Source organism: Eumetopias jubatus, unplaced genomic scaffold (assembly GCF_037043125.1).
Source record: "Eumetopias jubatus isolate StellerSeaLion01/CBP00866 unplaced genomic scaffold, mEumJub1_p1.0 scaffold_5, whole genome shotgun sequence".
Taxonomy (NCBI): domain Eukaryota; kingdom Metazoa; phylum Chordata; class Mammalia; order Carnivora; family Otariidae; genus Eumetopias; species Eumetopias jubatus.
Window position 1 is genome coordinate 76,508,008 of NW_028274811.1, and position 16,306 is coordinate 76,524,313.

The following is a 16,306-nucleotide window of genomic DNA, read 5'->3' on the forward strand; positions in this document are numbered from 1 at the left end:
AATATTTAAGTACCTTGTGTGTTAAACTGAGGTCAGGATCCATCTTAATCATTTCCCAGCTTCCATATCCGTATTCGTAGATACCAATTAACAAATTGGAATCATCTTCTTTGCCCCAGTCTATATCAAAATGAGCTGCCTTTGTGTGGCATGGGATAGTATACCTATATCAAAGTTAATAACCATGGTCAAGTTTTTAACTGCCATACTAAAAATTAATTTTGAAGAATATATTTAAGTTATCGGAACTTCAAAATACTATGCCTTATTTTATTTTTAAAAACATTCCATTCAAACTAACCAATGACATAAAAGACATTTTTATAACATACATACCCAAATTATTGAATAACAACAAATAATTTACAATGGATAAAGTAAGCAACTCACTGTTTTCTTTCTTCTGGATCTGAAGGAATGGATTTGTGCAATGGTATTAATTCTTCTTCATGGGAGATGACAAGCTTGGCATTCACCTGTACACCTGATATTCGGAATGTTGGACCCTTCACTTTTCCAAGTCTACCACCTTAATTTTTTTCAAGACATAAAAAAATATGAAATATACAATTCTACAAAATACAAAGATATGCTATTACTTATATTAATAAGCATCACTTATTTAGCTATATTTATAAGTACTACTTGTTTCTATTATTGGGGGGTGGCACTTGCTGGCAAACCTTAAATTTCACTACAAGATTTTTCTGTACATACTACAGAGATTATAATATAGCCGACGTGGATTCAAAGAAAGCATTTCATAGAAAGCATTTCCATAATTTTTATCAATTGCACAAGATACATCTATTAATACTGTCACCTTCTAAATAAGTGGCCTAGCATGATTTTTTTCAGTATACCTTATTACTAAATCTCAACTACATATTTTCATTTAGGTAAATTACAAAATAAGCATAATGAAGTAACTATGCCCAAAGCCAGTATCACATATGTACACTATCTTTTCCCAGCCATCTATACTAAAAATACAGTAACTTCTGATATTACCAACTAGCTCGAATACACCAGACAGTTAGACATACTCTATTGCTTTCAAGAATACAATTCTGTTACCCATTTCCTATTACCCAGGAATGGTCCTGCTTTGTTTTCGAAAGCGTCTTTAAAGAGTAATGAATAGGTGGCTATGATAATAATAACCTCTTAACTCAGTAAAAGCATTATGTGAAACTTCCATTTACCTCTCTTTATATCACTCTCACTTTAATATTACCTGTTCGTTCTGTTCCTGAAGAATTATCCTTTAAAGCTTTAATGCAACCATTATGCACCAATTCTCCTAGTCGTCTGAGGTCTGTCTCTGACTTATCAACTAATTCAGCATCCCGAGCAATTGCATCTAATCTGTTAATGAAATAATACAATTTTCAGGTAAATATGCAGAATAAAGTGGTGCCATTTAAGAGAGAATAAGTTTCACCCTGTCTCAAGCTCTACAAGTCACTCTACATGCCCTACAAAGTCTAGTTCACATAACTGGCACAAGATACATAAAAAAGGAGTTCAAAAAATGTTTAAAAAATTTGGCAGGGAAACAATTCATTTATATATCTAAGAATAATAAAGTTAACCAATTAATTCACTATAGAAAAAAATGGTATGCTTCCAACTTAAAGATTATGTAACAATTCTGTAAAAGCTTTTCATAACCGATCAAATCTTAAATTTTAAAGTGGTTAAGCATTGTAATATAGATGACCCTTGAACAACACAGGCTTGAACTGGACAGGTCCAGTTACATGTGGATTTTTTTTTTGATAAATACAGTATAGTAACTCTAAATATTCAAAATAAAACAGAGTATCTTTAAGAGGGAGTTTTGGAGAGAAAAAGTAGAACTGAGCCAATCTGAGTCTTTGCCACTGTATGTTCAGACATTGGGCTTGCCACAACAAAGGACAAAAGAATATTCAAATCACCAACATGTACTGAAATTAACCACTAACTTAAAACACACACATATGACTGTCCTGATACTCTGAATTTTAATAGTTCATATAAAAAGGAACCATAATTAGGGAAACTTAAGAAAATTTCCCTACTAAGGGAAAAGAGAACTGGTCTTTAAGTTAAAAGACTAAGCTAGCAACTCACCTTCTCTAAAGGATAAATCTGCTATTTATAAGTTTGGGATGAAAAAGATGGGATAAAAGCATTTGAAAAGTACAATTATAAAATGTTGAGTATTTTACAGACATACGTATTTTATAGAAAACTTCATTTGTAGATAAAATTTTAGAGCCTAGAGAGAATTAAGAATATGAAAACCTTTTAAAAAATCTGAAATTTGCTTTCTACAGACTAATGCTATAAATGATTTTTAAAGCAAATTTAACAAAGTAGCTAAACCCAATAGTAGTGTATATAAATAAAGTTGACAGCATGTAAACACACATTCTGTAATTCTATGAGAATGACAAACATATTTACCTTTCCAGAGGGCCACCAAATTTCTTGTAACTCTTGATAAACCTAACAGAAAATAATTGTTTGGTTTAAGTGTGGGTTTCACTATTCATTAAAAAATAGATTTATAAATACATAGAAATAAAGAAAACAGTTGTTAGTACAAAAATTAATTCAAGGCACTGTTACCATACTAACACAAATGAATAAACTATGCTAAAGACAAAAATGTTAAAACATTAAGATATACCAAGCAAGACATATTTTAACACCCAGGATGATGTTTAGAAACCAATATAAATAAAACAATAGAAGCTAAATTTTATTTTAGAAATTACTTTATTATTTTCACAAGACAAGTTCAAGGCTACCACAGGAAGTGTGTCCAGAATTGTCAACCATACTACACCTCCTCACATTCCAAGTACTGATAAAAGTTTACTGAATAATAGCTTTATTTCAGATGTATGGCATAATACCAACAATGGAAAATAAAAATTTTACTTAAGAACAAAGCTACCCAAGTGGTTGATGGATGAGGGAAAATATCCAGGAAAAGCAGAAGTTGAAATGTTCTTCAACTAAAGACAGAAAGTCCAGCAAATCAGGTGGTCATAAAAATACCCTTAATAAAATCTAACAATATAATTAGTTTTCTGGTAGAAAGAATGAGGAAGAACTTTATCGGTCAGGTCTATGATTAAAAGAAAAGAGTTACTACAATGGCTTGAAAGAAACAACAGACTCTCAAAATATAACAGTGAGCAAACCTTTTTACAAATTTCATAAGCAAAAATATTACATAAACAAAAGTAGGCTGTTATCCCAGTCCCCTTATATGAATGTGTATAAAGAACAAACATATTTTGAAAGAAAACTGTAATTTATCCTACGTGACTATCTTACCTCAATTCCTACTTGGACATATCAGAAATGCTTTTAACATTGTTACTTTCAAAAAGCAAATCTCCTCAGTGTTAAAAAAAACTAGAAAAATATGAAACTACAGTATTCCCACATAAAAATAGTAATGTTGGGAGTCATAAATGGAGAAATTTTAATAAATAAGTCTAATGTACTAAAATATACATTCATTTTCAAAAGGGCCACTATTCTGAACCATATTTTTAATAAAACCAAAAAAATTTAGCAGTCTAAGTAGACTAACAATAAATAAATAACATGCAGAGATCACATACCAAGTTTTATTTTTCATAGCTATAAATGAAGACCCAAAAGCAAACCATTCAATCCCTACACAATTATCATATATTTGCCTTCTCTAAAACTTTCATTTTAATCTCTGAAAATTGTGGGATTTGTCTATTTTAATTTCACCTTCTAATAAAAGGAGGCTGAAGTAAAATAGCCTTATGTCATCTTACCGCCGAATTTCTGCATCACTAAATCCTTTGATATTCTCTCGAGGAATAGTCCGTGGTCTTCCACGTTTCTTTGGCCTTTTCCTTTCTGAGATCGAGTCACTATCAGATCCGGAATATCTCCTACTTCTACTGCGCCTCCCTTCACTTCCATTAAAACTAATCTGGAATTGGAAAACAAAAATTTATCCAACTTTAGACTAAAGAAGGCTTCTAACTGTAAGTGCAAAGAAAACATTAAGAAGGAAAAGACTGAGAGAGTTAACAAATTCAGATCTTGTCTGTTTATCAAAAAATTTTCTAAATAAGATTAAAAAGCAAACAAAACAGAGAAAAACATGGCAGGTTAATGACAAAGAGTTATTAACGGCCCTAACATTTTTAGAAACATTCTTATATATCAGAAAGAAAATAAATTTTTTTTTTTAAAGATTTATTTACAGAGAGAGAGAATGCACGCGTCTGAGGAGGAGAGGGAGGGAGAGAGAGAAAGAGAATCTCCAGCAGTTTCCCCGCTGAGCATGGGGCCCAATGCTGGATCTCACAACCCGAGATCATGACCTGAGCAGAAACTAAGAGTCACACGCTTAACCGACTGAGCCACCCAGGCGCCCCAAAAATTGTCCTTTTGTAAAAATGAGAAAAATTATTAACAAGCAATTAATCAAATAGCATAAACATAGAATTAAAAAAACATCAACGGTAACAATATTTATTTATAACACTCATTATTTAACAGAAACAACAAAACATATTTTCTGTAAGTTTCTGGAAGTCACCGTGCATTTTCTGAACCCCTAATATGTTGAAAGCTAATTGAAAGTCAAAGACAGTATTCAGTTCTTACTCATTCTAACCTCCTCTCATTCTTTCAAAAGTAGTAATATAATGCTGTGCTTCCCGCGTACTATAAAAGGAAATTATTATGGGGTTGGCAGGAATAAACACTAAAAAGAAACTACATACATGGTCACATTCAGACACACACATCATTTGGCTCCATTTCTGCCTATTGATAGGATGCCCCAATCCTAACAACAAATCTGATCTACAAAATCCTAACTTCTCTTACACACGTCAAAATCACAAGGCAATCTAATAGTCTAAAATATAAGAAAATACAGCAGAGTTTGTAAGAAAAGATGGAACCTGAATACTGCCTCACCTGTGAAAAGCATGAGTTGTAGTCATCAAATAACATAAAAGCAGGCAAAAGGAAATTAGCTAAAATTTGCTAAAGGCTTTGTTTGGGTGACTGTGAGAGTCCTGGAAAGGAAAGGCATGGAAAACAGAACCTGCACTCCCTCTCAGATATTCCTCCGCAAAACTCCCAACAGGTGCTCATGAGTAAGACTGGGCAGGAGATCAGAAAAAACTTTCTTCCAGATGATGGCCTGGAGAAAGGGAGCAGTTTTCTATTGCACTGAGGGCACCTCACTGAAGAAGACAGAAGACACAATACTGTTGCAGGAAAAGAAAAAGAAAACAAAACACTCTACCCCTGAGGGAAAGAGAGCAGAAAGATGACTAAGCAATTCCCTCATTTGCCTCAGACTCAAAGTTTAAGGAGGCACCAAAAAAGCTCAGAAATATAACACGATATTCTAAAAAATAGAAGTTAATTCAAACAAAAAATCTAGTATTAAAGTTTTTTTCCTTTCGTAGCAGCATCTGATGTAGCCTGGCATGGCCCTGTTACCATTATTTAAAAATCTCCTATTTTCCTCATTTGGGTCATAAAATAAACAGCAATAAATTTTTAAAAATTCACATCACACAAGGTATGCTGATGATGACAGAATTAAAATGGAAATCAATAACAAAAATAATCAGAATATCTCCCAAATATTTGGAAATTAACACACTTCATAACAACAAAAAACAACAAAAACAAACCAACAAAAAAATACCTACGGGTCAAAGAGTATGTCCATAAGGCAAATTAGAAAATACTCTGAAATGAATGAAAATGAAAACACAACAGGTATCAAAATTTACAAGATTCAAAAAAGGCAGTGCTTAGAGGGAAACTTGTAGCATTAAACGCTAATAATATTATAAAAGGAACGTCTTGATTAAATTGTCTTAAGAATACATCTTTTTTTTTAAAAGATTTTATTTATTTATTTGAGAGAGAGAGAATGAGAGATAGAGAGCACGAGAGGAAAGAGGGTCAGAGGGAGAAGCAGACTCCCCTCTGAGCAGGGAGCCCGATGCGGGACTCCATCCCGGGACTCCACGATCATGACCTGAGCCGAAGGCAGTCGCTTAACCAACTGAGCCACCCAGGCGCCCTTAAGAATACATCTTAAGACACTAAAAAAAGTAGAGCAAATTAAAGCAAACCCAAAGAGTAATAAAGAGCAGAAATCAATGAATCTGAAACAGAAAAATAAATGAAACCAGGGATGATTTTGGGGGGATTTTATGAATAACTTTATGCCCATAAATTCAACAACTTAGATAAAATGGACAAATTCCTTGAAAGAAACTACCAAACTCACTCAAGAAAGAAATATTCTGAGTAGTTCTATATTTATAAAAGAAATTGTTTCTAACAAAGAAAACTCCAAGCCTAGATGGTTTCCCTGACAAATAGTGCCAAACATTTAATGAAGAATACCAATTCTATACAAACTCTTCATAAAAGGAAAGGAGGGGTGAACACTTTCCAACTTATTTTATGAGGCAAGAATTATTAAATCAGTTGAAAACACTACAAAAGAAAACAATGGACCAGTATGCTTTATAAACAAAACCAGATCAGTTCAGGTATGAATACCCTTACAACAATAATCTTTTAAATTAAAAAGTCACCTGTTTTGCACAGTTTCTCATTCTTGGAAGCATATAAATTTCTTCAAGTTCCTTTTGTCTTTCTTCCTCTTCTAATCGTCTTCTTTGATCTTCTGGAATTATTTCTTCCCAATTCTTTGAATTTCTTTCTGGTTCCAACTCAATGTCATCCTCATCCATATTTGAAAAGTTGGCAACCTTAAATTCAAGAATTTTAACAGAATAAGCATTAAAGAAAAACTCATCCTTAAATTACATTTTGCATTTTAGGGGAGAGGACGTGACATACCAGAATAAGGCAATAAAACTTAAATATCCTCAGGATAATGAAAAGGACTATGGATTAAACCAAAAATGACTGCTAAACTCTCTCAGTTCTTTATTACTTCTTTATTATTTATTATTTTTTATTAGGTCAAAGTAGAATAAACCAAAAAACTTCTAAGAATGATTCTCTTTTGTCCTGCTGCTCAACAAAATTAGTTGACAGACCAAAAAATAATTTATAGTAACATGCTAAATCATCTTCCGCTGAAAATACCACACCAGTCCATTAACTACAAAGTTCTGTAGAATAAACCAATATTTTTTTTATAATCATAAAAAGTAACAAAAAAGCTACTGACAAGACACAAAGAACTCTGGGTCCAGAGATAACCTTTCTTAGGTTCCTACTTTCTTCATCTTAAACAAAAGGGATAGAAAGAGCTCACTAAATTTTGTGAAGATTAAGTAAGAGAATACATTTAAGGAACTATGAAGACTCTGGTACATGGAAGGGATTCGTTAAACCTAACTGCCAATAGTGGCACATTAAAACTTAGAAAAAGTGGGTGAAAAAAACTTGTGCTTATCCTGTGTTAAGAAATGACACTGCAAATAGTGTTCATTCTCTCATGTCTTTATTTATTTTAAAGATTTATTTATTTGAGAGCGAGAGAATGCACACATGCATGCATGGAGGGGGCAGAGAATAGAATCTTCAAGCAGACTCCCCGCTGAGTGTGGAGGCCTACATGGGCCTCGATCCCAGGACCCATGAAATCACGACCTAAATGGAAACCAAGATCAGATGCTTAACCGACTGTGCCACTCAGACACCCTGTGTCTATTATTTAACTGTGATGAAAGCCCTAAAGCTAACAGTTTAGGAGAATTAACTCACTGTTATAAAAGTAATCTGTATTTACTTTACTCAGCTGATCAGTGACATTTTTTCAAACTGCCAATTAGTCAAATTAAAACCAAATAGTGTAACAACGTAGAGTTAATCAGACCATACCCAGATTAAGTACAGGTTCCAGAAACCTTAACTTCTCCTCAAGATTAAAGAAATAGACCTCTAACTTATCTCCCTGCTTTTAATTCTTGCTCCATTACAGTATATCCTCCACAATGCGGCCAGAGTGATTCATTAAAATTACAAACGTTTTTATTCACTGCTGTGTCCCTGTGCATGGCACACCACAGATGCTCAATAAGTATTTGTTGAACGAACAAATGACACAAACTGAACTGCTCTCCTTAAAACCCTCAGTTCATGAAAATGGCTATAGAGGAACCTGCTTCTTTACACTAAACAACTGGCATACAACTTACTCTATGAGGCTGGCTGACTTACACTGCTTTAGGACTCCTTGCAACCTAACCCTCACCAAACCAGGGGTATTTATAGGTACTAATAGGAGCTCACTGCTTACATGGACTGATTAACTTGAGTTTTCTCAGGTGTGATAATGCTTAACTTAATGTCAAAAACTGCTCCAACAAATAGAAGGCTAAAAGCCTTTTGTCACAGAAATCTCCATTAGAGATCATGTTCACTATTTACCCAAATATTTGAGGATGTGCTATTTGCCAAGCACTTTTTTAGATGCTATTTAGAATAACAGCCCTCCTCATTCCACTGTATGTACCTATTCATAAATGATTTGGTCCTTTTCAAAAGAAGTTGCTACTGGTTTGTCAGAATAAGGGAGAAAAATTTTCATACACCATAGCAAATTTTAAGCCAAAAATACTGAGAAATTATGTTGATTGTGCTTAAAGAGATTAATAAAATGCAAAATGACAAAAAATAATCACTCCCTCTCAATTTAGATAATTTGAAAGAAAAATTAAAAAGAAAAATCTACCTTGAACTGGGAAAGCAATTCATCTCCTACAGTTAAAGGGCCTGGTTCGTTTTCATGAGTTTCAGCCCTCTTCAAGATTTCATCTATATCCATTTCCTATAATTAGAAAGAAATCTTTAAGTATATTTTAACATATTTTGAAGTAGATACACCTTATACTTATAAGTTTAAGGAAATGGCACATTTTGAGGCAAGTTTTTTTTTTTTTTTTTACCTGGGGCTCTTGTTCTTCTCCTTCAGGTTCCTTAAAAAGTTCCTCAGCGCCAAACTTTAAAATGGCTGATAATTCTTCTTTATTGAAAGGAGTAGAACTAAATCAAGAAAAACAAATAAATAAAACAAATAAAAATGCTTAATACTAACAGTTAACAATATTTACATTGCACTTTTATTCATTATTGACATAGTCAACTTTATATAATTTATATGACAGACATGTTACGTATTATAAGTGCACTTATTTTAAAAGTTAAGAACTTGAAACCTGGAAGTTAAAGGAATTTCTCCCAAGATTTATAAAACTTGAGTGGTAAAATCAGTGCTGAATGTATGCTTTTGACTAAAAATTACTCCAGTGCTTTAAATAATTACAAAACTAAATATGGTACCTCAAAGATCTGCTTATAGCATGCAAGATTTCAGGAAAATGAGTGAAGGATTCTAAATGACTTTTTTTTTTTAAATATTAAAGTAACTACCAGGGTGCCTGGATGGCTCAGTTGGTTAAGCATCTGCCTTTGGCTAAGGTCATGATCTCAGGGTTCTGGGACAGAACCCCGTGTCATCTGGCTCTGCTCAGAGAGAAGTCAGCTTCTCTCTCTCCCTCTGTTCTTCTCTCCCTGCCCCCGGCTCATGTTCTCTCACTCAAATGAAAAAATCTTAAAAAAAAAAAAAAAATAATAACTACCTTGAGGGGGCAGAACCTGTATGTAGTACTGTCTTCCCAGTTGTGTCCATTCTCTGAATCACAAGGTGATCCAAAACCATCTTCTTTTTGGCCCTTTCAAGTATATCCTCTTCAACTGATCCCTTTGTAACTAGACGATAAATATTCACCTGTACAGATATGCATAATGAAACATAAAATGTAGTAAAAAGGATTCATTTTGCTCATCTGAAATACCCAAAGGTCAGGAGTTCTATATCAAACAGTACCACCATATAGGGATATTTTGAAAATTTATGGGAACATTTTTATAGTTTTTGAAATCATTAGGTGGGCTTACCAGTACTTAAGAGCAAAGGGACCTGGGATACCAGACATTCTGCATTAAACTGGACATTCAGGCACAAAGAAAAAGTATCCTGAGTTTTTCAAGTCTTACAAATGATTTTTAAAAACTTTTTTAAATCATTCAGTCTAAATTTGAACTCCATTTTAAGGTAAACAAGAAGAGTTTTAATGAAGTTATAAAACATACACTAGTTTTTTCAGCATTGTAACTATTGCAGATACCCTTTTATTTAGATCTCTGTCAAAGTTATTTCCAAATGTGTACAGTATTGGTGTCACCAATAAAACTCATCTGTATTACTCATCTATACTCATTTTGTAGTTGCTGCACATAAATATTTAATAAAAGATATGAAATACCTTGTGTCAGATTTAGAACCAAATACTAGTAAAACCACAGGTACGTGCATGATTTCACACATGTGGAATTTGAAAAAACTAAACAACTGATCATAGGGGAAAAAGAGAAGCAAACCAAGAAACAGACTCCTAACAACAGAGAACAAATTGATGGTTACCCTGTGGGCGGAGGGAGGGGGGGGTTTAAATAGGTGATAGGGATTAAGGAAGACACTTGTTGTGATGAGTACCAAGTGTTGTATGGAAGAGTTGAAGCACTATAATGTACACCTGAAACTAATATTACACTGTATGTTAACTAGAATTTAAATAAAAACTTAAAAAACAAACAAAAAACAGCCAAGTACCTGAGGCATAGGAATATTAATACACCAATCATGAAATAATAAAGAATATACCTCAATAATCATTAATAAAAATATGTATTCATATTTATATATTTTAAATATATTAAATAATTAAATTATATTTTAAAATACAGTCATATTTATGTCGCATTTATTTTTTAAGTTTTGTAACAAAATAGTAAGAAATCTGTTACCATTATTTTACGATCTTACTCAAATATTCTTCCTAGAGGTCTACCATGCAACTTTATATAGTATTTTATCTAACTGGTTCTTCTAATGTATCCTCTACTTTCTATCACCTATTAAGTAGTATTTAAGTAGTATAAATGGAGTATGAGCCCAGCCATGTACTGAGGATTTCAATATAGGGGGGTTTAGTGCAATTAACCACTACTCCCTATCTCATTCATAAAACAGGGCTATTTTGACTATTCACATATACATTAGGCCCAGCTCAACTGTGAGATTATCTTATTTCTTCACCCTCTCCTGACAGTCTATAATTTATCTTGGCATGTTATTATCCCTACTTCAAGTCTGCTTCTCTTTATAATGTGTAAGTAAGTGTTATTATCTAATTTTAATGCTAATTTCTATTGTCTTATGCACCAATACACCTGATCTTCCCTTCCTTTGTACTTTCTATAGAGAATGAGTCCCGCTCTAATTTTCGCAACTCTAAATTTGTTCTTTATATCCCAGTGTAGTCCTATATATTAAAATACCTATTTTTTAAATAGACTTTGTTTTGTTTTTTACCTAAATTGCTACTAGGGCATTCAAATTATTTTCAAATTCATGTATTCAAGGAAAAGGGGGTGCTAAAAACAGCTGTTGTTAAAAGGGGTCACTGGATCTGATGATGTTAAGAACCACTACTGTAAATACAAGCTATCACACTTAGGGGTATGCAATGTTGTTCCAGAGTATGAAAATTACGGAAAGAAGCGTAATGTATTTCTGATGAGAGTTTTATGAGAATTATTTAGGCAAAATATTTTTTTCAATTAAAATTATGGACATATTTTTCAGTAGGAAACATGAAATCTTAAAAGGGTATTATAAATGTGCTCTTTCTGTGCTATTTGTTCGTATCTCTTGCTTTGGAGAAGTTTGAGAAGCACTACTCTAGATGGAGGTAAATGAATTAAAATACAAGGACCAAGGCCATGATCTCAAGGCCTATTACAACGGTGTCAGCTGTACAAAAACTATAAAATCAGAATGGCTTTTTTGCATAAAGAATCTTATAGGCAAATGGATAAGATACAGGTTAACAAAAAGGTGGCAATATCCTAAGCAAAATCTCCAATAGTTAAGATAATAAAGACACTTTAATGCTTATGTTTTCAATGAAAAACATTGGTACTCTACAGCTGTAAACAGAATGTATGATTAAAAGAGAATGCATTATCCTATTATGACAGGCCTTGCAGCTGTTAGGTCTCTGAAATCCGGGTCTGACAGCTGTGTGTGTATGCGATGCGCGGCGGCTGCCGTGCCAGCCCCAGGGTGCTCCTTGGGCAGGCTCCCCACCCAGGGTCTGCGGTGCCCTCCATCCACTCCCCAACCCCTCCCCGCTAGGGTATTCAATTCTGCCAGACCTTCTAGGTGATTTTGGTAAATCTGAGTTCCTGAGTACTTTACCTGTTAAAGAGCAACATGACTGTGTTCCAATGATCTGACCCAGAAGATAAACCAACTTCCAAACACTGATGATCATAAAAAAGGAATCTAAAAGTAAAAAAAAAAAAAAAATACCTGTTTCTTCTGCCCAATTCGATGAGCTCTAGCCTGTGCCTGAAGATCATTTTGTGGATTCCAATCAGAATCAAATATAACAACAGTGTCAGCAGAGGCTAAATTAATTCCCAGGCCTCCAGCTCTTGTGGAAAGCAAAAAGCAGAAATCCTGTAAGGAATTATAAATAGGCTCAATTTTAAATTCGTCTTAACTGTGACTGTGAATAATTAGAGAATTTTACAACTGATTTTTTGAATTTAAAAGTATTTTACCAATAAAAGTAAAAGGCATTTTTAAAAAATACTAATAAAATACAAAAACCTCTAGCAAAACCAATCAACAAGACTCCTAAAAAAATATACATAGGAATAATATATATCAAATTTAAAAATTTGTAAATGAAAGTTGACTATTCTGAATCAAATTAACTGTCCTATGCTGAAATAGTATTGATGAGAAAGAGTAAAATTCTTCAGATTTAACATAGAATATTGATTTTAAAACCTCACTTACAAAGAAAAACTGGGTAACAAGATTTAAAAAAAAAAGCACATACAACTAAAATGATTAATTTACAATTTTAAAAGCACTCATACCTCTGATCCTTCAGCATTAAAATGATCTAGAGCTTGTTTTCTCAGTTCCCCTTTTATTGATCCATCTAATCTCTAGAATAAAACATTAAAATATTGCATATAACAGATTCAAATATTTAAAAAAGATATTAAAATCAACAATGAAATTAAGTATGAAAAGGCAGTATTGCTTTTGCTAAGACTGTAAGAGTATAAGGCACCTAAGAGGCAAGAAGACAATACCCAGGCATTCTGTCAAGTCTGTGTTGTTAACCACTAAAACTATTTCCCCAGATAATAACAGTAAGTAATGACAATGGTTATCATTCTGCCTGAGTCTCACTGTAAGAAATACATTTTACACATGAATGAGTACACAGCTGTATACCCAAAGCAAGTTACATGACACAGTTTACCATGCTATACCCTCATATATTAAAATCTATTTCATTTTTTCAAAATGTTGGTACAACTCATTGAAATGATTCCCAGATCCATTAATAGGTTACAGACCACAGTTTTGTAAATGCTGATTAAGTCCAGTCTGGTTACTGGACCAACAGCCATCAGTGTCACCTGAGAACTTAGAAATGCAAATTTTTGAGCCCCATCGCAGATCTACTGAATCAGAAACTCTGAGAAAGGGGTCCAAGGGCTGAGTTGGTTTAGTGTCTGCCTTTGGCTCAGGTCATGATCTCAGGGTACTGGGATTAAGCCCCATGTTGGGCTCCCCACTCAGTGGGGAGTCTGCTTCTCACTCTCCCTCTGCCCTCCTCCCTGCTCATGCGTGCTCTCTCTCTCTCAAATAAATAAAATCTTTAAAAGAAATTTAAAGGGGGGGGGAGAGGGAGGGAGGGGGGGAGAGAGAGAGAGAGAGAGAGAGAGAGAGAGAGAGAGAGAGAGAGAGAGAGAAAGGGGTCCAGCAAAAGCCCTTGATTAAGTTTGGGAAAGTCACTGATTTGGGGAACGATGGGTTCTAGTTAAATAGCCTGCATTTGAGTGTCTTCAGTATTCATGAGTGCCTAGGCAAGTGATCTTGACTTTTCACCTTGTTTCTTTCTCAGGGAATGAACATAATAGTAGTACTTCCTTCACAAAATTCAGAGCACTCAGTGAGAGAACACAGTAAAACACTTAGCTCAGTGTTGGATATATATACTGAGTCCTTACTAAACATTAGCTGATGTCCAAAATAAAAAAAAACTTAAATAGTGCTATTTGTTTCTTTTTCATTAACAATTACAATTAGTAAAGACTTTTAAAAAACAGTGGGTATACCATTTATTGAAGTATGACCTAAACCAAAAGAGTGGTAAAAGTAATTTTCTCTGGGAATTAATCTGGGAATGAGAAGGGATTAGAGGCAAAGAATTGCTAATAAGCACTTCTTTACTATTTGTTTTGTTTGACCATGTACACGTAATAGTTTGTCTAAAAACGACACAGGGTTAGGGTGGGGAGAGAGGGGTGATATGGAGAAACACGGTGATAGCTAAAGGGTACAGTTTCTTTTTGAGGGGATGAAAACATACTAAGATTATGTTGATGGCTGCCCAACTCTGTGCATATATTAAAAAATCACTTAATTGTACACTTTAAATGGATGAATTGCATGGGAAGGAAATTACATCTGAATAAAGTTGTTAAGAAAATCAAATGATACTTTTTCCATACTTTTCCCCTAGCGTGAATGACTATATATTTCTCAATCATGTTCATATCACCAAAAACCTGTCCTTCAAAGCAGACATTACCAGAGTTGTAATGTTATTTTTATTTGTAATTACCTGCTTAATGTCTGTCTTCCACATTATGATGTAAACTCCCAACAGAGCAGGGATTATGTCTGTTGAGATTCATCTTTATAATTCTATCTCTATTTTATTTCCTGCACTAAATATGTATCATTTACTAGTTATATGAGTGTTCACTAGGTTCTAGGCACTGTTCATAAAAGCATTAAATAAGGATTAAATTATTAGAAAGTACTGAGACTAGCACCTGTCTCCTAACATTAAACATTCATATTAGCTTTAATTACACTGAATGGATTTCAAAATAAATACTGAATAGATGGACTATAAGACCATTTTGGTCTTTAGTACCTTCCTTGGAGTCATCTATAGTTTTATACAGCAAGCTATGTATTAGAATAACTATGAGAACATTATTCTTCAGAATCTGTAACAGTTCTGGTAACATTCACAAGGACTGTTCTCTCTTTCCCTTCCTCAAACTAAAGTCTAATACATAATGCTGCCCATTTAGATTTGAGCACAGAAGTACAGAATTAAAATAAAAATTAGAGAAAAGAAAAACTGCTTTGCTGCTAAATGTAAGGTCAAGAAGAAAAAAAAGGAATAATGATAAACAGAATTTTTTTTTTCCCCCAGAGAGGAAGAGAGAGAGAGGAGGGGAGGGGCAGAGGGAGAGGAGGAGAGACAGTCTTAAGCAGGCTCCACACCCAGTGCAGAGCCTGACCTGGGGCTTTATCTCATGACCATGAGATGACCTGAGCCAAAATCAAGAGTCAGCTTAATTGGCTGAGCCACCAGGCACCCCAAAAATAGAAATTTTTAAAACAGATATATTATCTTAAAAGTGCAGTTTATATAAAAATCTATACAGAAGAATTTCAAAGGTAATTTTGTAGAACACCCTCAAGAATCAGATGAAATTTAAGGCAACAAAAAAGAAAAAATGAAATGCTTACTTGAAAGGGGAATTGACGGTATTTCAAATATTCTGCAAGTATATCTAACATCCGCACCATTTGAGAAAAAATAAGAACTCTATTGCCTCGTTCTCTTAGGCGAATTAACAGTTTGTCAAGAAGAATCAATTTTCCGCTACTACGGATTAAGTGCTAGGAAACGATAAATTACAGCTGTTACAGCATGTGAAAAGAATCAATCAAATGAAACAAATACTCCACTTAATACTTCATCTTCTTTATATTTAAAATTGAAATGTTATGTTTTTATAATGTTGGAAAACAGTTTATTTCAGTTTTCAAAATTTTCTACGACTTTCTAAGATCACTTTGATCTATGCCAGCTAAGACTTTCCTTGCCACTTAGCACCTAGGTTTTTGTCATGTTTTGGAGGTAAAGTGATGCGGGGAGCAGTTTCACTTTATTTGTAGTTATTACACTACCTCTCCAAAAATCTTTGAAAAATAATATATTGAAAGCAGCAGCAACTAAAGGTTTTAAAACAGTAAGAAAACCTATTTTAATTTATACATATCAGTCACTGAACCTAGCACTTTAAAGCACTACTGTGGCTGGATGGCAGTTGT

General features: G+C 33.7%; 1 protein-coding gene across 2 annotated transcripts in view; it reads right to left on the bottom strand.

The window, feature by feature from the left end:
• The window catches only part of CHD1 (chromodomain helicase DNA binding protein 1), a 71,029-nt gene that overhangs the window by 15,793 nt on the left and 38,930 nt on the right, over positions 1-16,306 (bottom strand). For both annotated transcript variants that reach the window (XM_028093037.2, XM_028093036.2), the window contains exons 17-28: positions 15,719-15,871; positions 13,027-13,098; positions 12,449-12,598; positions 9,651-9,799; positions 8,958-9,054; positions 8,744-8,839; positions 6,630-6,806; positions 3,816-3,976; positions 2,455-2,496; positions 1,238-1,368; positions 391-529; positions 14-164 (exon numbers count right to left, since the gene is read on the bottom strand). In XM_028093037.2, the coding sequence (XP_027948838.1) occupies positions 14-164; positions 391-529; positions 1,238-1,368; positions 2,455-2,496; positions 3,816-3,976; positions 6,630-6,806; positions 8,744-8,839; positions 8,958-9,054; positions 9,651-9,799; positions 12,449-12,598; positions 13,027-13,098; positions 15,719-15,871 (1,518 nt within the window). The remainder of the gene's footprint in view (positions 1-13; positions 165-390; positions 530-1,237; positions 1,369-2,454; positions 2,497-3,815; positions 3,977-6,629; positions 6,807-8,743; positions 8,840-8,957; positions 9,055-9,650; positions 9,800-12,448; positions 12,599-13,026; positions 13,099-15,718; positions 15,872-16,306) is intronic.